The following is a 22,449-nucleotide window of genomic DNA, read 5'->3' on the forward strand; positions in this document are numbered from 1 at the left end:
TTTACTGTGCAGTTTGAAATTGCTATTCTAGTAAATGGTGAGGGGAGTTCACATGGATAATGTGGAATAGTTTCATAACTGAAGAGATGGAAGAGAATATGGTAACAGAAATTGTAACTTAGACACTAAAGATAAAGGAAAAACTAAAATATGTAAAGGAGTTGATGCATAAGAAATAGGAAACGTGTAAGACATTGGAGTTAATGCACCACTTAAATACATAGGGCAGGATTTTAGTAATGGCATGGTCCCGAGCTCTCAGCTGGCAAGATGGCAGAGGAAGCCCACCTAAGGAAGGAGCCTACCCTGTAGCCAATCAGTAGATCTTGGAGATCTGCCCCTCAGGACCAGGAACTGCTGTGCCATAGCTGCTCATTAATCACAGCTGCTGGCAATTCTCCAATACTGGTAGTGCCACTGGGAATGGTGGGCACTGCTGGTACTGTATTTAGGGCTTGAGGAGGCGAATACCATTGTATCAAGCCATAGAGATGACTGTAGTCTGTCTGGATAGCAAGCTGGCAGGTCCTGATGAGCTCGGGGAAAAGAGGGGCCACCAGGATTTGAGAGCATTGAGAGGGGTGCAGGTGTGATTTACTATCTTATGCAGGGCCTGTTGATCGGTCTGGGGCTCTGTGAAGGAGGGACTAGTCCATGCCTATATGGGGAAACTTACCGTTGACTTTAAAGACTGGCTCAATTCTGGTGACAACAAGCTGAGGCTATTTTTCCACTTCAGGGTATCAATGGCTGATGGGCAGACTGCCTGATGCCAACCTTGACACTGGTGAAATTGGGCAGGAATATGTGTGAGAAGATCTCCTCCGGGATTTTACATCCTGATCAGAACATTTTCAAACTGACTAATGGGACAGGGTATAATTCTATCCATGGAATATGAGAAATAAATGGAGTGAAGTGCAGATGCAGATTCAGTTTTAGGTTATAGAGTCATACAGTCATAGAGATGTACAGCATGGAAACAGACCCTTCGGTCCAACCTGTCCATGCTGACCAGATATCCCAACCCAATCTAGTCCTTCCTGCCAGCACCTGGCCCATATCCCTCCAAACCCTTCCTATTCATATACCATCCAAATGCCTCTTAAATGTTACAATTGTACCAGCCTCCACCACTTCCTCTGGCAGCTCATTCCATACACGTACCACCCTCTGCGTGAAAAGGTTGCCCCTTAGGTCTCTTTTATATCGTTCCTCTCTCACCCTAAACCTATGCCCTCTAGTTCTGGACTCCCTGACCCCAGGGAAAAGACTTTGCCTATTTATCCTATCCATGTCCCTCATAATTTTGTAAACCTCTATAAGGTCACCCCTCAGCCTCCGATGCTCCAGGGAAAACAGCCCCAGCCTGTTTAGCCTCTCCCTGTAGCTCAGATCCTCCAACCCTGGCAACATCCTTGTAAATCTTTTCTGAACCCTTTCATGTTTCACAACATCTTTCCATAGGAAGGAGACCAGAATTGCACGCAATATTCCAACAGTGGCCTAACAAATGTCCTGTACAGCCGCAACATGACCTCCCAACTCCTGTACTCAATACTCTGACCAATAAAGGAAAGCATACCAAACGCCTTCCTCACTATCCTATCTACCTGCGACTCCACTTTCAAGGAGCTATGAACCTGCACTCCAAGGTATTTTTGTTCAGCAACACTCCCTAGGACCTTACCATTAAGTGTATAAGTCCTGCTAAGATTTGCTTTCCCAAAATGCAGCACCTTGCATTTATTTGAATTAAACTCCATCTGCCACTTCTCAGCCCATTGGCCCATCTGGTCAAGATCCTGTTGTAATCTGAGGTAACCCTCTTCCCTGTCCACTACACGTCCAATTTTGGTGTCATCTGCAAACTTACTAACTGTACCTCTTATGCTCGCATCCAAATCATTTATGTAAATGACAAAAAGTAGAGGGCCCAGCACCGATCCTTGTGGCACTCCATTGGTCACAGGCCTCCAGTCTGAAAAACAACTCTCCACCACCACCCTCTGTCTTCTACTTTTTGAGCCAGTTCCGTATCCAAATGGCTAGTTCTCCCTGTATTCCATGAAATCTAACCTTGTTAATCAGTCTCCCATGGGGAACCTTGTCGAACGCCTTGCTGAAGTCCATATAGATGACTTGTACTGCTCTGCCCTCATCAATCTTCTTTGTTACTTCATCAAAAAACTCAATCAAGTTTGTGAGACATGATTTCCCATGCACAAAGCCATGTTGACTATCCCGAATCAGTCCTTGCCTTTCCAAATACATGTACATCCTGTCCCTCAGGATTCCCTCCAACAACTTGCCCACCACCGAAGTCAGGCTCACTGGTCCATAGTTCCCTGGCTTGTCCTTACCACCCTTCTTAAATAGTGGCACCACGCTTGCCAACCTCCAGTCTTCCGGCACCTCACCTGTGACTATCGATGATACAAAATCTCAGCAAGAGGCCCAGCAATCACTTCTCTCGCTTCCCACAGAGTTCTCGGGTACACCTGATCAGGTCCTGGGGATTTATCCACCTTTAACCATTTCAAGACATCCAGCACTTCCTCCTCTGTAATCTGGACATTTTGCAAGATGTCACCATCTATTTCCCTACAGCCTATATCTTCCATATCCTTTTCCACAGTAAATACTGATGCAAAATATTCATTTAGTATCTCCCCCATTTTCTGTGGCTCCACACAAAGGCCGCCTTGCTGATCCTCGAGGGGTGCTATTCTCTCCCTAGTTACGCTTTTGTCCTTAGTATATTTGTAAAACCCCTTTGGATTCTCCTTAATTCTATTTGCCAAAGCTATCTCATGTCCCCGTTTTGCCCTCCTGATTTCCCTCTTAAGTATACTCCTACTTTCTTTATATTCTTCTAAGGAGTCACTCAATCTATCCTGACTGGACCTGACATATGCTTCCTTCTTTTTCTTAACCAAACCCTCAATTTCTTTAGTCATCCAGCATTCCCTACAATTACCAGCCTTCCCTTTCACCCTGACAGGAATATAATTTCTCTGGATTCTTGTTATCTCATTTCTGAAGGCTTGCCATTTTCCAGCCGTCCCTTTACCTGCGAACATCTGCCTCCAATCAGCTTTTGAAAGTTCTTGCCTAATACCGTCAAAATTGGCCTTTCTCCAATTTAGTACTTCAACTTTTAGATCTGGTCTATCCTTTTCCATCACTATTTTAAAACGAATAGAATTATGGTCACTGGCCCCAAAGTGCTCCCCCACTGACACCTCAGTCACCTGTCCTGCCTTATTTCCCAAGAGTAGGTCAAGTTTTGCACCTTCTCTAGTAGGTACATCCACATACTGAATCAGAAAATTGTCTTGTACACACTTAAGAAATTCCTCTCCATCTAAACCTTTAACACTATGGCAGTCCCAGTTGATGTTTGGAAAGTTAAAATCCCCTACCATAACCATCCTATTACTCTTACAGATAGCTGAGATCTCCTTACAAGTTTGTTTCTCAATTTCCCTCTGACTATTGGGGGATCTATAATACAATCCCAATAAGGTGATCATCCCTTTCGTATTTCTCAGTTCCACCCAAATAACTTCCTTGGATGTATTTCTGGGAATATCCTCCCTTAGCACAGCTACAATGCAATCCCTTATCAAAAATGCCACTCCCCCTCCTCTTTTGCCTCCCTTTCTATCCTTCCTGTAGCGTTCTGAAATGGTTGCAAATAGTGAGACACTGTTGAGATACATCAGGCTTGGGAACTTAATTATATTGGGTGATGAAGAGTGCAGGAAAGATGGGGAAAATGATAAAAAAGATAAGTAGCTCAGGTGAAAATATGATGGGAGGTAAGCAGGCAGGGAGACTGCAGATTTAGATTGAATGGTTTCATGTTTTTCAATGCAAGGGTCAAACATTCTAAGATGATGATGTTACCTCGTGTTTAAGAAAACATTTCCCTGGTTAGAATTGGATTTCACACAAGGTATTGTTTTAGTTGAAGCTTTGGCCAGTAAAGGCATACAATGTAAAGCTCGAAATTACAATCAGTACTGATCAGTTTATGACAACTGCACAAAATTCCACTCACTATTAGCACAATGAAATAATTTCTTTTTACCAAGTTGACATCTGTTAAATTAGCTTAGATTAATTTGGTGTTCACAGGGACTCGTATGAGACCGTCACAAATCATTTAAGCCTGAAATATACAACAATGCTTAATATCAAACTTGAAGTTGTCACATTAATCTTAATGTTGGTTACTCTCTGTGAAGGTTGTGCATTTGGAAACTATACCAGACAATCTGGAGGTGGATCCCAAGACTGGAGATGTGTGGGTTGGGTGTTGTCCCAATAGCTGGAAAATATTCTTTTACCAGCCTGAAAATGGCCTAGGATCTGAGGTTAGTTATGTAAATGTTGAGAAAAATGTAATTTTCTTTCTGATGAGTTGAATTGCTTTAGTTTTAAATTATTCTCAATCAGTGGATGCTACCTTTGTAGCATCTGCCATGCTGAACAGTTCAATATACCTATAGTTGTATTCCCTGCTTCAGGTCTATAAATATTAAAATAAATCTTGTGCTAAGAACTCACACCTCTGAAGTTGCAAAATATAAACCAATCCTGATACTTTGTCTCTATTTATTTAAAAATTTACAGTATATTGGCATTATTCTATATATTTCTAATAGTTCAGACATGTAATGACATGGAAGGACTGGTGTTGGACTGGAGTGGACAAGGTCAAAAGTCACACAACACCAGGTTATTGTCCAACTGGTTTATTTGACATCACAAGCTTTTGGAAGACTGCTTCTTCACCTGATGAAGGAGCTGTGCTCCGAAAGGTTGTGATTGCAAATAAACTTGGACTATAACCCGGTGTCGTGTGACATATGATCCAGGCATGTAATGATACTAATTAAACAAATGGCATTTGAACCTGGGCTCCCTGGCTGAGAGGTGAGGGCGCAACCACCATGCCATAGGAACCCCTTGGCAATAATATATAAATATTACAATGAAAGAGCTTCTCTAGTAAATGTTTATCTGCATTGTTTTAAAGATTATTCAAATCTGAGTAAAATAGATTAAAATAATTTAAAAGTAAGTCTATGTAGAAGTGATGTTTTAAACAAGTGTTCAATGAGGAACAATGAATTCTGTTTGACAAACATTTAGCTGCACTTAAATAATCTTGAACTGAAGAAAACAATATGTACTTACATGCCTATTAAAATTAGAAGAGCCACGTTTCAGCTAGGTAATGGCATCACCTAGAAAAACAGTTTTTGTTTTCAGTGGGCTACAATGTATGGAGAGTTGTTTTGGTTAAATAAACTTTTATCTTTATTTACAGGTAATAAAAATCGAAAACATTCTATCTGAGAACCCAAAAGTGACCCAAGTGTATCTGAACAATGACTCTGTTCTCCAAGGCTCATCAGTTGCCATTGCTTATGAAGGAAAATTGCTTATTGGCACAATCTTCCACAAAGCACTTCACTGTGACCTTAATAACTCATAACTATGAGTTGATGTGTGCTTTTACAGCTGGGAATGTTCTATCTGTTCAGACAGTGAATAAAAGATTTGTAATACTTCCTTTCATTTAGACTGTGAAATTAGTGCCAATGTTAGTGGTTTCATTTTGTGTGTAAAATGGAATTAAATTGGGATGTAATTTTTTTTGTAAAATATCCTTTATGATTGGAGAGTTTTAGGAGAAGGTCTAAAATGCATTCAGTTCTAGTTGAAGTAAATATATGTCAACATATGTTAAGAGGAGTGGTCCTGTGACAATTCAACAAAATCATGACTCCTGATTATAACCACAAACCCTTATTTCTTCCAACCCCTTACTATCAAGCAACTATTCCCCTCTGCCTAAAACTATTCAAATATTCTGCTTCCATGGTCTTTCGAGGAGGAGAGTTCCAAAGATTCATAACCCTCTGAGAAAAACCATTTTTCCCTATCACTGTCTTAAATGAGTAATGCTTTATTTTCAAATAGTGACCCTTAGATATAGATTCTCCCAAAAGAGGAAACATCTTTGCCACATCCATCCTGTTATGTACCCTCAAGATATTGTATGTTCAATCAAGTTGTCTTGTGCTCTTCTAAATTCCAGTGGCTAGGAGGAAGTGACGACTGCAGATGCTGGTGATCAGAGTCAAAAAGTGTGGCACTGGAAAAGCACAGCAGGTCAGGCAGCATTCGAGGAGCATTGCTGATTAAGGGCTTCTGCCTGAAACATTGTATCTTCTGCTTCAATGACTCTTGGATGCTGCCTGACCTGCTGTGCTTTTCCAGCACTACACTTTTTGACTCTAAATTCCAATCGTACAAACATAGTCTGTCCAAATTTCCCTCATAAGTGAGCCCACCCATTCCATGTATAAGTCTAAGTAAATTTCTCTGAACTGATTTCAATATATTTGCATCCTTTCTTAAATAATGAGACCAATACATAGTACTTGAGATTAGTTTCACTGATGCTCTATAAAACATTCTGTTAGCATCCTAGTTACTTGCAGTACCTGCAAGCTTCTTGTGATTCATGCCCTGGAATACCCAGATTCCTCTGTATCTCAGATGACTGCAATCATGCAACTTTTAGAAAGAATGTTTCTTATTTGTTCTTTTGGCCAAGATGAATAACTTCGAATTTTCCCACGTTATTTTCAATTTGCCAGATTTTTGCTGACTCATTTAACTGACCTGTGTATCTTTGGAGCCTCTTTATATGTTCTTCACAACTTACTTTGTATTGTTGGAAAATTTAGCAAACACACATTTGATCCATTCATCCAAATCATTCATATGAATTGTAAAAGGTTCAGGCCCCAGCATTGATTCCTGTAGCACCGCTTTGCATTTTTATTTTCTGAAAAAAGACTTATTTCTGCTTACTCTGTTTCCTGTTAGTCAATATTCTATCTATACCTAAATCCCCTATATCATGACTTTATTTTTTGTAATAACCTTTGGTGTGACATTTCATCAAAAACCTTCTCGACATCTAGGTGTATAGCATTGTACCAGTTCCCCAATTAAAGCCAATGCACCAACTATCACAGCCACTTCTTTTAAGTTCCAAGGATGGAGTCCATCAGTCCAGCCAGCAAATACAACAATTTGCTCAGTATCATTTATCTAGTGATTGTCATTTTTCTTTAGTTCCCCTTCGCTTCCCTTTCATTTCCTGATTTATAGCTATTTCTAGGATGCTCTTTCATCCCTCCACAGTGAAGACTGATTAAAAATACCTGTTCAATTCTTCAATCATCATCTTATTTTTCATTACCAATCCCCTGGACTTGCTTTCTTTAATGTTTACTTCGATGCTTTCCATTTTCTTAAAACCACCTATAGAAATTCTTACAATGTTTTAAATTTTTCTCATTGTTTTATTTCTTATGTTCTGTCCCAACTTCAGACCTGCCATTTGTTTCACTGGCCACAGATTCCTCCCTTTGGAATTTTTCTTTCTTGTTGGAATGGATCTACTTTGAAATATTCCCTTAAATGTCTGCCACTATATCTCCACTGACCTATCCCTTAGCTTAATTTTCCAATTCACTTTAGCTGGCTCTGCTTTCATAACTTTATAATTGCTAAGTCCTTATATAAGTTTATGCTAGTAGTATTGAAAATACTAAACATTTATCTCAATTTCCTATCAATTGAAAGGATGTGAATCTCAGACTTTTCACCAAGATTGGGGCAATTCAGATGGCTGTCTCTGCCACCTCCTCCTTCTGAAGCTCCTTGTAACTTGCCCTGAATTTGTCTCATTTACCAAGTTTCTCTGTTAGTGTCCTGTCCTGGGTGTACTCTGTCCATGAAACTCACCTCTGTCAATGTTCCCTACTTGGCTCCTTTTAGCTGATATTGTTACTGATTTTGTTTTAGGTACTGTTACCATCTTCAAATTGGCCTTCATTACCTTGCTGTTTGAAGAAAAATAATGTTGAAACTTTATTGCTGGAACAGCACAGCAGGTCAGGCAGCATCCAGGGAACAGGAGATTCGACGTTTCGGGCACAGGCCCTTCTTCAGGAATTCCTGAAGAAGGGCCTGTGCCCGAAACGTCGAATCTCCTGTTCCCTGGATGCTGCCTGACCTGCTGTGCTGTTCCAGCAATAAAGTTTCAACTTTGATCTCCAGCATCTGCAGACCTCACTTTCTCCTTGAAGAAAAATAATGCCTTCTTCCTTGCAAACTACCACACCAGATCCAAGATCCTTTTCATTTCAAGTCTTTGGGAAGTGACGATACACCCTGGTCAATGCCCATCATGGCTAAAACTCCTTTTCAGTTCCTCAAATGAGAATTCCATCTGTTCCATGATGCCAAAATGTCTCTCAGTCATAAATGACATCCTAAATCACTATGAAGAAGGTAAACTTAGCCATTTCCTTTCTGACCTGTCTGCAATCTTTGACACACTTGATCATACCACTTTCTTCCACTATTTTCCACCTTGTTGATGAAAGAGCTAAAGCTGAAAGGGTTAAATACAAATTCAATTAGAGGTGTTTGTATTAAAAATGTAAGCAGATGGTAAAGATCCAAACTGCGAGTGAGTGACAGAAATGGAAATACAGCCTAGATAGCACAATCAGCCGGATAAGGGGATGGCATTGGTGGACATTAACTGTTGCCTAATCTATGCACTGTGGGAGAAATCGAGTTAGTATGTATGTTATGAATGAAGGAACAAACAATTTATTGTCACATATATTTAGGGAAATACAGTGAAACGTGTTCTGTTTCCACAATCCGCGGCCATTTTGCTGTACAAAAGAATTAAAGCAAAGTACTTAAATAGAGTTCATCTTCATCGGCTGCAGTCCAAACATGGCTCCAGGATTTCTGCAAGGCCCCCAATTTGGGCTCCCTGAGGCCAGGAGCCCTGCTCTCAGCACCAACATCACTGCTAAAAGAGTCCATGCTCCAGGCAGTACTGCAGCTAGGAGTCACCGCCGACACAGCACTCTAGCATCCTTGTGACATCAAGAAGATGAAGAAAAAGAGACAAAAAGGAAAGTGGAAAAGAATGCAGCTGGCCTGGATTAGCCTAAATGCTACCTACTGTGCTGGTGTTGCCATCTTGATTGCAGCTGTTAAGTTGCATTTGAAATTGAATAAGTAAGGCGTATAAATGATAACTTCTGGGGTTTTGCTAGAATTCAGTTTTAGACTGGCTCTCCTGTGTGCACATGAATAAATAATTGTCACTTGTACCAGAGTCTCCTGGTGGTTTGTTGTGTTACCTATCTAACTTTAGCCAGATAACCAATTGCAATGGCTTTTCTTCCTGCAACCAGTTACCACCGTATCATGTGGATACATTTTTTTGGTCCTTTCCTCGTTCTCATACATGTGCTGCTTTTTAGAAACATCACCAAAAAGTATCATTTCTACATCTACACTGATAATCATCATCTCTGACCCTCCACTGACAATAATTTATCAAGCTGTTTGTCCAACATCATGTATTGGATGAGGAGAAATGTCCTCCAAGTAAACTTTGTGAAAAGCAAAATCAGAAACTTAGCTCCCTTAGCCCACATCTCCATCTCCGGTAACTGTTTAAAATTTTAAAGCAATCTTTCACTCTGAGATGAACTTCTAATCCAAAATACCATCTGTGTAAATGTATGTAGTGGACAGTGATACCCCAAAAATCTCTTGAAACCTGGCCAATTGAAATGTTCAAACCTGAGGTTGATAGATTTTCATTAGGTAAGGCTATGTCAAAAGTTCTAAAGCAATGGAGGTAGAGATTCTTCCAGATCAGCCATAAGTAAGGGATTCTGAGGCCAATTGTTATTATTTTACTACTAGTTGAGCTGAAATTGGCCAATGCATATGTTGTAGGTCAAACCTGAGTCTTCATGGCATAGCTCAGTTCTACATTAACTATTGCATTTACCCACTTCATCTTTGTAAAGCCTTTCATTTTACTTTTTTCTTCTTCACTCTTGAGGTCTGAACATTTGTGGTAATATTCCAGGTACACAGTGTGTGGTAATAATTCTTTTTAACTTTGGCAATAACATTGAATGTACATTTCCTAGATGAAGTTCAATGCATGCATAACAAAATGTGAAGTAATGATATCAATCATAGATGTTTTATCATCGCTATATTTCATTATCAATGTTTTGGCAAATGGACAGAAGTTATATATTCTCTTCTGCCTGTGATCACAAAGTTTTGCATGAAACAGAAGTTTTGCATGAAACAGGTAAGTTTTCTTACCCTTGGAATGTGTATCTGAATTAAATAATTCTAGCAGCAAACTCTTGTAAGTTGTGAAATAGTTTTTTTTTAAACACTCTTCCTCTGATTTAAGCGTAATGTTTCACATGAAGGGTGGCACAGTGGTCAGCACTGCTGCCTCATAGTGTCAGGGATCCACATTCAATTCCAGCCTTGGTCAACTGTCTGTCTGGAGGTTGCACATTCTCCACAAGCCTGCATGATTTTCCTCGCACAAAGATGTGCAGGTTTGGTGGATTGGCCATGCTAAATTGCTCAGTGTCCAGGGATGTGCAAGTTAGGTTTATTAGCCATAGAAAATGCAGGGGTTTACAGGGATATGGTGGGATGCTCTTCGGAGGGTTGGTGCAGACTCAATTTGCTGAATGGCCTCTTTATGCACTGTATGGATTCTATGATTCTATTTTCACCTTTGTAAAATCATCCAACTCCTCCCCAATCCCACTGCTGATGTGCTGCTACTGAAACCTTTGCACTTAACTCCAAAGAACTCCTGGCTGACCTTGCATTTTCGATGATCCAGTAAGTTGTGGCCATCCAAATTGCTGCCGCTCCTGTTCTAACTCACATCAAGTACTGGTCACCTTGATCCACATTGGCTGACTTTCTCTTGGCAGAACAATAACAAACATCACCCTTGTTTTCAAAGTCCTCATTTCTCTCCATTTCAATCCTTAATGATCTGCATTGCTCAATTCTTGTCTCAGTACCAGTTTTAACTGTTTCAACTCTTCTGGGCCCTAGACTACGGAATTCACTCCAAAACCTTTTCACCTCTCTACCTCACTTTCCTACTTTAAGGGGCACTATAGCTCCTACCTTTTCTTCCAAATCTGACCTAGATTCTTCTTACATGAATTAGCCATCACTGTTGCAATAGCTTTGTGAATCACAGTTGTTTTGATACGTTAGATGTGTTACATAAATAAGGTTATGTTTCTGCTGCATGAAAGATTCAAATGACACTGCCCTTGTATCAACTCAAGTTGGTTAACAGTTTAGTTATTAATAACTCATGTAGAAGCAAATTACCACATGAATAGCCCTTTAGTTAGATTTAATTATAATATACAGACATAAACATAATGTCGGTATTATTTGTGGATAATGCAATGATTCTTGCATAGTCTACATAGTTATGATCAGTAATTAGATTTAAAAAAAAGAAAAAACCTTTTGAATTAAAGGAAAGGAATTGCACTAAAAATCAAGCATATTTAATACAAGTCTGAATTTAGTGCATGCTTTCTCCTTGAGGTTTTTGATCATTTAAAATAAATATGCCTCTAAAAGTTGGCAACAATTATAAGGTGAAAATAGAATCATAGAATCCATACAGTGCATAAAGAGGCCATTCAGCAAATTGAGTCTGCACCAACCCTCCGATTTCTGTAATAAGTTTGCAATAATCCACGTATTGTCCACCTTGCTCTTTTGAACAGAAATAATCGCGACTTTGATAGCATAAATACCAACAGTAGCTGAAAATGTGTTGCTGGAAAAGCGCAGCAGGTCAGGCAGCATCCAGGGAACAGGAGAATCGATGTTTCGGGCATAAGCCCTTCTTCAGGGCTTATGCCCGAAACGTCGATTCTCCTGTTCCCTGGATGCTGCCTGACTTGCTGCGCTTTTCCAGCAACACATTTTCAGCTCTAATCTCCAGCATCTGCAGACCTCACTTTCTCCCTAAATACCAACAGTATTCAATAATCTCCTCAAACCTTTACTTTTAGTGCTTGGCTATGGCACAGCAAGCGCTAGTTTGTACCTTAAGGTTATTGTGGTAACAGATTTGGTGGTCTGCTTTCTCTGAAGTTTGGCTTGTTAATGGATTTAAATTGAAACGGTAATCTTTATTAGATAGTTGTTGACATATGAACTGATTCAATGGCTTCAACAACCTTGATTTGGAGATGCCGGTGTTGGACTGGGGTGTACAAAGTTAAAAATCACACAACACCGGGTTATAGTCCAACAGGTTTAATTGGAAGCACACCAGCTTTCGGAGTGTCGCTCCTTCAACAACCTTGAATACAGAGTCTTATACTTCATTTGTTTATTTAGCAAACAAGCCATGAATTAGATAACCTTAAGTAAAGTATCAAATAACACAACAGGATATGGAACTATGTTTGTGAACAATTTTGAAATATTCTGTTAAAGTGTATGTTGAAGTCAGAATTTCAGATATCCCAAAACACTTCACAGCCATTTAAGTACTTTTTGCAGTGCAGTTGCTGTTGTAGTCTGGAAAATATAAGTCCATTTGTGCACAGCAAAGTCTCACATATAATAAATTAGTTTCAAGATGATTGAACAATTAATATTGGCCAAGACCCTTGAATGCATTCCCTTCATAGTTGAAATAGTGCCCATGATACCTTGGTTTATCATCCCAGCTGAAAGCTAATAATACAGTAGTCCCTTAATGCTTTGAGCATGATGACCTACCACAGTCACTGAACAACTATGCTTAGTTGTCAGTTTTCACTATTTGCCAGCCTCGTATACATTGATATAGGATAAGTGCGAGGCTGTGTATTCTCTGGCATGTAATTTATATTCTGATTGCCAAAGCCTTGCTACTGTCTTTGAGGGACTATCACATTATTTTAAAGTCATATATCTCTGGATTTGGACATTCATGGTTGTGTCAAACTCCAAGCAAAACAGCTGTGTACAAAACAGCCACCTATAATCCAAAGCTCATTAAAACATTTTCAGCATTGATATATCTAAACAAAAAAAATCTAATTGAAGTAATGCACCAATTCTTAATCAATTTTTGAGATGCAGAGTGAAGTTACCACATACTCTGGCAGCCAATATTTCCATAGTTAAATCATAGTGATTTCATGAACTGGAATTATAAAATGTTTTGGGCAAGAAGATTCCAATTAATTCATAATGTAAGAAATTAATGCACCTCTCATAAAAGCTAATAGCTATGTTAACTCCTTCCATTTGTTTCAAAGGGTGGAATTTTCATACGCCCTGAATTACATGAGCATTGTGTCAGTTGGGAAAATATGATGAATCTCAACATTGAGAAAAAAGTCTTATTTGCGAGAAAAAAGTCTTATTTGCCACCCAAAGTTTTAATGGCTTGATGAGAATTTCTCTAGTGTGTTTTGAGACCTATTTGCAAGTATTAGCATCTCATTATTGCTTAATCCCATGTCATTTATATGCAGTTTGCTATTTTCCCAGGCAGTGGAAAGAAACAAAATGGTGACAATTCCTGACAGGAATTCTGAACAGTTATTTGCAGCTCACTGGCATCTTCTCTGGGCCTCCATCTTGACCAACAGGGCATGCTTCAAGGGCAGCAACTACCTGCATCCTTTGCCATGAAAGTTGGGATCATAAAACAGCAGCCTCACTACATCATGATGCCACATTTGGAACTCACTTATATTACAGTTCAGTACTTCAAAACAGCGCTTTGGGGATCACTGACACCTTTTATTGCAATGCTGACAGATTGCTTTGTGCACATGGACAGTCATTTGGCCCATGCGGTAAACAGGGTGCAGCTCAGGACTTTTAACATGTATTCTTAACACATTCAGACTTTTGCACTGACTTGAATGCTCAGAGTATCATTACCTTGCCTTTTGGTGTAGACATAGACAACCAGCTTGTCAGGTTTGGCAGTAATGAACACTCAAGGTCAAGAGGCATGACTGGGAGTCAGTCAGGGGACTGGTCTATCACCACTCAGGAAGGATGGGGAGGTGTCCAAGTGACAAGCACATTAGGGTTGGAAAGGTTAAAAATTTTGGGGGGATTTTGGAGTGGGTAAAAGGCATTGAATCACTGATTTCCTACTGTGCAGATATAGGCCATTTGGCCATTGAGTCTAAACTGACCTTCCGAAGAACATCTCATCCAGACCCACCCCTTTAACCCTGTATTTACCATGGACAGTACACCTAATCTGCACATCTTTGGACTCAGGGAGGAAACCAGAGCACCTGGCAGAAACTCACACAGGTAGGGGGAGAACATGCAAACTCCACAGTTATCCAAGGTTGGAATTGAACCCAGGTCCCTGGTACCATGAATTACCACTGTGCCACAGTGCTGCCAATTGAGATAAGATATTGTATTCAATACTGTGAGTGGTAGATCATGAGCCTTGTGCAAGGTGGGTGCAATGGCTAGTGAGTGTGAAGGAGAGAGAGTAGATAGTGGCACTTAATTTTATGCAGTGCAGAATATCATTAAGCTTAGTACAGCCAGTGACCATGGACACTGCACTGATCTGGGTGGCTACTTCAGACTGGATTGGCAGTATTTGACAGTGCATAGTTGGGGTTTAAATATGGCATCTGTGGGGTGAATACTGGAAGGTTCCAGCTCTGATGAGTATTTTGGTACTGCTTGTGCAAGATTGAATGTTAACCTGGTGCATACTCACATGAGGTGAGCTGTGGAAAATTGTATGAGAAACATTGCTCGGGAAACCGTCTTGTGAAATTCCATGAAATTGACCTTTAGCTGACATTGACACAAAGTCAGCCCAAACAACTTTTCACATCTCTTGCTGAGAAGCTGAATAATTGTTGAGACTCCCATTGCAATTAAACCTGAAATGTACTGAATTTATCCATCAGTTGTGGAATTGTTCTTTAACCATCCAAACTCTTGAACATCCAAAGGAACTTGCTCAGGGAAACTAGCTTTGGATTATTATTTGATAACATTTCTGAATTTGCAATCTATTGCAAGATCAGGATCTCCTGTCTATTTCCCTGAACTTCAGATTTTCTTTTAAAATAAATAAAATTCTCTTGACATAGGTTTAACGCAATTTCTGTCATCATTTCAACATCTTTTAGTTTACAGCAAACAGCAAAGTAGGTTGTGGAATTTTTTTGGTACTGCTGCAACTGAGAATGTGGCAAATGGAATGATTTAAATGTAGCACAGAAAACTGCTGTAAATATTCATCCATAACTGGTATAAGCATAAAGCCATGATTATTAAGAAAAGTTAATTCTGAATTATCCTAGAAGAGATTACTATGAATAATGTGGTGAAAAAATTGTGAAACATAACATGTGAAATAAACAATTAAGACTTTTCAATTCTTGTTACTTTTAATGCATTTGTTGTCAGACAACAATGCTACGGTTTGGCAACTGGCAAATTCTTTATATACATCAACTAATATTAGCTCATCACAGTCATTTTAAATTGAGGAGAGAAGGACAAACTAGGCATTATAGAGCTCCCATCAGTCATGAACATTGAAATAAAACATTGAGGAATGTAATTTTGTAAACACTAGGTAGGAATACAGTACATCACGAAGCATAGACGACTAGGTTCAGGCATGGCACTAAGATTTCATTATCATGCAGTCAGAGGAGCATTGTGAATAGGTGTTCATATCAGACATCAAGCCATGCTTTTTGTACATATTTTACTCAAAGTAATTTCCTCCATCTTGTGATACTTAGGTAATCCAAATAGAAATTACACCCAAGCATTTTAAAACAATTTCAATATCCTCAGTGCATTTCTTCTTTAGCTGCCCAGTCATTCTTGAGCTACATGTAACTAACTGTATTGTTTCAAAATGATTTAACTGTTACACAATTCAGAAAAAGGTAAAATCACCAATACAACATCCTTTAATACAGTTTATGTTAAATACCAAATAATCCCTCATTCTGTGCAGGCAATTCATCGTACCTTCCTATTATGGATCATCATCTCCACCTTGTTAGATTTATTTATTTATTTTTTTTATTTTATACAAAGTTAATTTTCAGTTTACTTCCCCTCAGCTTCAAAGTATTTAATAGGATAATAGTTTTCCACATCAGAAAATGTCCCAAAAGAATACCAGACTAGTTGATTCAGTTAACTACTAAATTGAGTATAGCCTCAGCAATTTGTTACCTGCCCTTTTATAGTTTTCACTTTAGTGGTCAACATGGAATATTTACCAGCAGGATTTTCATACAACAGAGGTAATCTCTATGGCACTTGTTTAAAAACATTTCAGGCAAATTATCTAATATTAGTTGTTAATTTGCAGGATTTCGCACACTTAAACTTATGTACATTGACAAATTTTGAAGCATGACAAACTCCTATTGCAATAAATGGGATTGTGAAATGGAAAAAAAAAATCATTGTTGCAACTAGAAAAGGAAGGTTAATACCTCAGAATAAGGTTAATCTGATTATTACTGTTCTGCTCAGATCAGTAACCCATGGACAAAGGGAGTGATTGCTTTAAAGACTGTACATCGTTTTGGCTGAAGTATTGATAGCTAGTTGCACGATCATTACATGAACTGCTGCTTCTAACACTACTATTCCTTCTTCAGGTTTCAATATTTATCAATGGGTACCTGCCTTGTTGGAAACTGTACGGAAACTGTAATGGAAGAAATAATAATTGGAGAACAGAAATATAGAAGGACAAATACATGCAGTACAGAAGCAGAAAATACAAGTGTGCAATATCATAGCACTTTTCTGAGCAGATCAGCAGACCAAATTGTGTTTAGATTCAACTCATTTAATCTGGCTGCACTGAACTGCAAACCTGTTTTATGTTTAGTACATATCATCCTCTTCATTAATAATTAAGTTTTATTAATAAATCTTTGGATTAACAGATGAATTAGTCTGATACACTTTGGATCAAAAGCAATAAAACTTATCAGGGTCACATATCCAAAAAACTAAACTTTAGCAACTCATCTGCAAACAGAATTACTGCAAATCTCTGATAACAGAGAAATGGCCTTGAACAAATCCACTAAATTAGTTTAATTAAATGCCCACACTTGTCTGCTGCTTAATTTTAATGCAAGATTGCATTAGAACGAAGAATTTCAGTCACTAAAATACCTTCAAAGTGGTAAAATGAAACTTAAAACAATTAAGGTGAAAGTGCGTAATGCCACAAGTTTCACTCAGAATTTACATGAAAATATATTCAACCTTTTGTTGCTATTACAGTCTTTAATTGTTTTAAATAAAATGTGAACTACTGGCTATAATTGATGACATCACAATTATAAACAAAATAGGCCTTACAGTTTCAGATGTTTGTTGCTGAATTATTCATGAATCCACTTGCATTGAGAGACATGGGAACAAATGTACTTACCAAAAAATGAAGAAATGGTTTTGATTCAAAAACATGTAAGGGTCTGTACAAATTACATTTTTAGATACATTGATCAAGCATTGGGGACTTTTAAAAAATCTCTCCAGAATAGCAATAATCAAAACAAAATTTTCTAGTGAGCTCCCAAATCATATGAAATAACATATTGGTGTTCTAAAAGTAATATTGTTCACATATAAAATAACAATGTTTTAATGTTTTAAGAAGTTGGAGCATTGATTCAATCATAATCAAATAATTAGTCAAACACTTTACATAAAACTAAATAAGAGAATTTTGGAAACAGTAAAATGCAACAGGTTTCAAATCATGAGACACATGAATACAAATTTATCACAAAAGTTGATCAATATAGATCATATTTCCTTAATTTACAATGAGACCACAGCTTTAATATATTATTTTCCTACTGATTTTGCTGAATTGGCACATAACATTAAATTTATGCAATTTGTAAGTGGAATAAAAAAGATGCTCTGTAGAAATTCTCCAACAAAAGTGATCAGTTTTTAAAAAAAACCTGGCCATATTTAATTAATCACCCTCTTTTCACTTAAATGTCTGTATATTTTGTTACTCAGCCAGATAATACTCAATTTTGAAACATTATAAATGGTTATATCTTGGCCCATCTTTATAATTTCCTTGAAGTTATGTACATGTACATCGCTACTTTGGAAAATCTTTGTTATCACAACTTAAACAGTTATCTACATGGGACTTTAAAAGGAGTACTGAAACCCTCAGCTATTTTCAATGAAACTTATCTTATAAATACAATGCAGAACAATGGAGTGCACAAAGACATTCTACCACTTGTGAAAATTTCCTTTATATCTTTGCAAAGGCTTTCTTACTGGGAGTAAGATGGGTATTCACCCATTCCACAGCTATATTGTCCATCACACAGTGGTATCGCAAGAAGTATTCTGTGGGTATAGCTTTCTGCTAAGGAGTTTAAGTCCATTAAATTTCAGTGCAAGATGCAGGTCTCGGAAATTGCTTATTCTAGGCCCTCTACAGTTAAAACATTTCATTTGCAAGAACTAAAATATTTTGATTTGAAAATCATTTGCATTTACAGTAATTTCATATAATGCAGAAATTTGGGAACTAAACTCCAAGGTGAAGGTTCTGGAAAAAGGCAGCAGTTTATGAAAGGACCAAGTTCCTTCTCGTCTTTTAAGACTTAAAAAATAGGCACACAAATACTGACAGTAACATTATTTTCATTTAAACTGAGTAATATTCTTGTAGAAATACTTAAAAGGGACAAAAATTATCCACATCCCAATTTTTTTTTATAGACTCCATGAAAATAGATATATTTGTATGGTCTTAACTTCCAAATCTAATCATTTCCAATCCAGAAAGATGGCTGTATTTTGTATGATCCTTTCAAACTCTTTTTTAGCTGATACCTTGTCAGACGAGCTGTTTGGACAGTCATACATCTGCAGATCCTTCCTTTGGGCTTCATTCAGTTTAATGCTAAAGCAAGGGGAATCACAAAAGTCTTCCATAGTTGCCAGTTGTGGAATGGTAAACTTAACAGTAGTACAAAAAATGCCACTGATTTTTGGTGATTTTACGTCGCCACCAAAACATCACTAACTCTGAAGTGTGGAAAAATTGAGATCTGAAGTGCATTTTTCTTAAAATCTGTACATGTCAACAGCTCTGCCACACAGGATACTGCATAATGGGCTAAGACTAAAACCCTTTTAAGTCTTTGTCAATAACCCAGACTTTCTACCAGTCTTATTCAGTATCAGGTTCTGCTGCTGGAAATGAAGATTTGCTTTTCTTATTCTTTTTTAGAAGCTGCTCCTGTTCTTTTTTTCTCCGTTTTTCCCTTTGTTTCTCTAACTTCTGTTGTGCTTTACGGGCTTTTTCAACTGACGACTTTAGGTCCTTTAGCTTCTTTTTGATTATGGCCCTATCTTGAGATACAATACCTAATGCCTGTAGTGAAGAAACATTTAGAATTATAGTTAACATACAATGAACAACTGTTTTGATTGTTCCACCACCCCCCCCCCCCCCCCCCCCCCTCACATCTAGGTGCAAAACTATTACTAAAACCAAACTTATTGTAAGTACGCAACAAATTTGACAGCATCTGGAAAGAAACAGGGCAGGTTAAAAGTTTGAATATAAATTCTTTGTCAAAACTAAGAGGGAACTAGGGAATCTTTACTAAAAATTATGAGCCAAATATTCTAAATGCCACTACTTTAAGTAACTACTTACTTTCTGTAAGTTTGCTAAATACATGACACACACTTCAACCATGAACACCAAGTAAAATTACTGAGATTACAAGAATCATACAAGTTAAATCTTCATTTGCCTGACATGAAGTGAATATTCTTTTGTGGGAATTGGTTTAGCTCAGTGGCTGGATTGTTGGCTTACACAGCAGCGCAATGTCAACAGTGTGGGTTCAATTCCCATCACCCGTTTGAGGTCACCATGAAGGACTCTCCTTCTCTAACTCTTCCCTCGCCTGAGGTCTCGTGGCCCTCAGGTTAAATCACCACCAGTCGCTTCCCTCTAATGAGAGAGCAGCCCCTATGGGTCTGGTAAGAGTATGGAGACACACAACAATTCTTTTGCAGATATAATATCCATTTAACTGTGATCATAGAACTAAAATATAACTTAGCATGAGTGAGGAATGCAGAATAATACTGCCTAATTAGAACCAGTTAAAACAAAACAGATTACCAGTAAAACACACGCAACACAGGTGCCAGAAGACTGGGGGTGGGCTATCATGATGCAACTATTTAAGAAAGGTGGTAAGGAAAAACAAGGGAACTACAGACCAGGGAGGATGACATTGATGGTGGTTAAGTTGTTGGAGGGAGTCCTGACGGACAGGTTCTATATATATTTGGAAAAGCAAGGACTGGTTAGGGATAGTCAACATAGCTTTGACCGTGGGAAATTCTGTCTCATGAACTTGATTGAGTTTTTTGAAGAAGTTACGAAGAGGATTGATGTGATCTAAATGGACTTCAGTGAGGCATTTGACAAGATTCTTCATGGAAGACTGGTTAGCAAGGTTTGAACTATAGAGAGAGGCTGAATAGGCTGGGGCTGTTTTCCTTGGAGCATTGGAGGCTGAGGGTTGACCTTATAGATGTTTATAAAATCATGAGGGCATGGATACAGTAAACAACCAAGGTCTTTTCCCTGAGGTTGGGGAATCCAAAACTAAAGGACGTAGGTTTAAGATGACAGGAGAAAGATTTAAAAGGGACCTTAGGGGAAATGTTTTCATGCAGAGGGTGGTGCATATATGGACTGAGCTGCCACAGGAAATGGTGGAGACTGGTACAATAAGAACATTAAAAAGGCATCTGAATGAGTATGTGAAAAGGAAGGGCTTAGAAGAGTGTAAATGCCAGCAAATGGTAGTAGTGGGTGTTTTTTAAGCTGGAGGTCCTTGACTAGTGGCGTTCTGCAGAAAAAAAGTGCTGGTAAATGGGACTAGATTAATTTAGGATATCTGGTCAGCATGGACGAGTTGGATCGAAGGATCTTTTTCTGTCTCTGTGACTCTTCAAATCATTGACTACATGTCCAGTTAACACTGCCTACATATTCAGACATTAATTTGTAGTATAATCCAGAGTGGAGGTGGAAGAATCACAACTTCCAGTGATGAATGCACTTCTCTGTGTTTCAATAGTAATTCAGACTGCATGATCAACACTGCCCTGTTGTACAGTGGATCTGCTTCAACTAATTGTCAGATTACTTAAGCTGTCATGGAGGACCAACTCAGTTCCATTTACTGCGCAAGACTTCAATTTGGAGGACATTAAATGGCTTATGATAAGCTATTTTGAATAACACATTTTATGAACTAAAAGACAAGTATTATTCATGTAGCTAATGATGAAATCCTTGAAGCTCTGGAGACATTCAAGCTACTTGAAGACATTACCTGGAGGGAAAACTTGTAAATACTATCTGATTTATCCAAATGCCTAGCTTTCTCAGGTTTTAGAGAGGCAAGTGTTTATGGCTGAAAATTTGTGGATTCAATTGGAAAAATCAGTGTTGTATTTTAAACTTATTGGTCACCCTAATCCAGTGTCTGATGAGAGGAGCACGAGTGAAGAATCATGCCTGTTATGAGACTGATGACTGCTTCAAGATGGGAAATGCTAAGTTAATAATAGGCAAATTATTAATTAGCTTAATAGACAATGAGCACATTTTCTTCTTCATTGCAGATAAATGACACAATTTTAAAGGGAGTGCAGTAACATAGATAATTAAAGTGTAATATATGCAGATTCTTGAAGGAGGTAAATCAATAAGGCTGTTTAAAATAAAGCAAATGGAATTATGTTTTTCAATATTGAGAAATTGTCCTTAGAATGGGAGTTTATCAGGCTGAAAGTGGCTTAAGAACTTGCAGGACCTGCAGAATGTGATTGTGGAAACATGATTTTATTCTGTTTTACTGAATAGACTGGCCAACTGTCAGATGGAAAAAACAGAGACAGAGAGTCACCGCTGGATAGCCTTCTGGGTGACATATTCAGGCAACAGATCAGGATGGAGTTGTAGAGAGAGAAACAAATGCAGCAATAATTGTTTGGATAAGGAGATACATGATTGTCACAGAGGCTAGAAGGTGCAGTGATTGGGAGAAAGGTAGGCTGAAAACTTCCAAGGTTTCGGGATGAAGGGCTCCTGCCCGAAACGTTGATTCTCCTGCTCTTTGGATGCTGCCTGACCTGTTATGCTTTTCCAGCACCACTCTAATCTTGACTGAAACCTTCCAAAACAGGCTGAGTGGGAGTCAGGACTTCTGTAGCCCCTACCCTGTAAAATTTGGAATACAAGGCAGGCAACAATTGGATCAAAATATGCAGATATAATTTAGCTGTTACAGAATGATATAGCACTGAAATTAATTGAGCCTATGTCAACCCTATCCTTATTTTTATACAAGCTATTATTGATATGCTTTTTACAGTATATTAGGAAAA

The 22,449-nt window shown here is 38.3% G+C and overlaps 2 protein-coding genes across 15 annotated transcripts in view; one reads left to right on the forward strand and one right to left on the reverse strand.

The window, feature by feature from the left end:
- LOC122549829 (serum paraoxonase/arylesterase 2-like) overlaps nt 1-5,764 on the forward strand; it is a 63,365-nt gene extending 57,601 nt beyond the window's left edge. The window contains exons 8-9 of the mRNA XM_043689915.2: nt 4,254-4,382; nt 5,342-5,764. Coding sequence (XP_043545850.1) covers nt 4,254-4,382; nt 5,342-5,509 — 297 coding nt within the window. The 3' untranslated portion in view covers nt 5,510-5,764. The remainder of the gene's footprint in view (nt 1-4,253; nt 4,383-5,341) is intronic.
- A 9,594-nt stretch (nt 5,765-15,358) lies between these two features.
- ppp1r9a (protein phosphatase 1, regulatory subunit 9A) overlaps nt 15,359-22,449 on the reverse strand; it is a 360,829-nt gene continuing 353,738 nt past the window's right edge. For 12 of the 14 annotated variants that reach the window (XM_043689929.2, XM_043689922.2, XM_043689927.2 and 9 more), the window contains one exon: nt 15,359-19,399. In XM_043689929.2, coding sequence (XP_043545864.2) covers nt 19,196-19,399 — 204 coding nt within the window. In that variant the 3' untranslated portion in view covers nt 15,359-19,195. The remainder of the gene's footprint in view (nt 19,400-22,449) is intronic. The other 2 variants (XR_015757182.1, XR_006311674.2) reach the window with 2 other exon arrangements.

The sequence above is a fragment of the Chiloscyllium plagiosum genome, unplaced genomic scaffold (genome assembly GCF_037043375.1).
Source record: "Chiloscyllium plagiosum isolate Xiang-an unplaced genomic scaffold, Cpla_swu_hap1 HiC_scaffold_5, whole genome shotgun sequence".
Taxonomy (NCBI): domain Eukaryota; kingdom Metazoa; phylum Chordata; class Chondrichthyes; order Orectolobiformes; family Hemiscylliidae; genus Chiloscyllium; species Chiloscyllium plagiosum.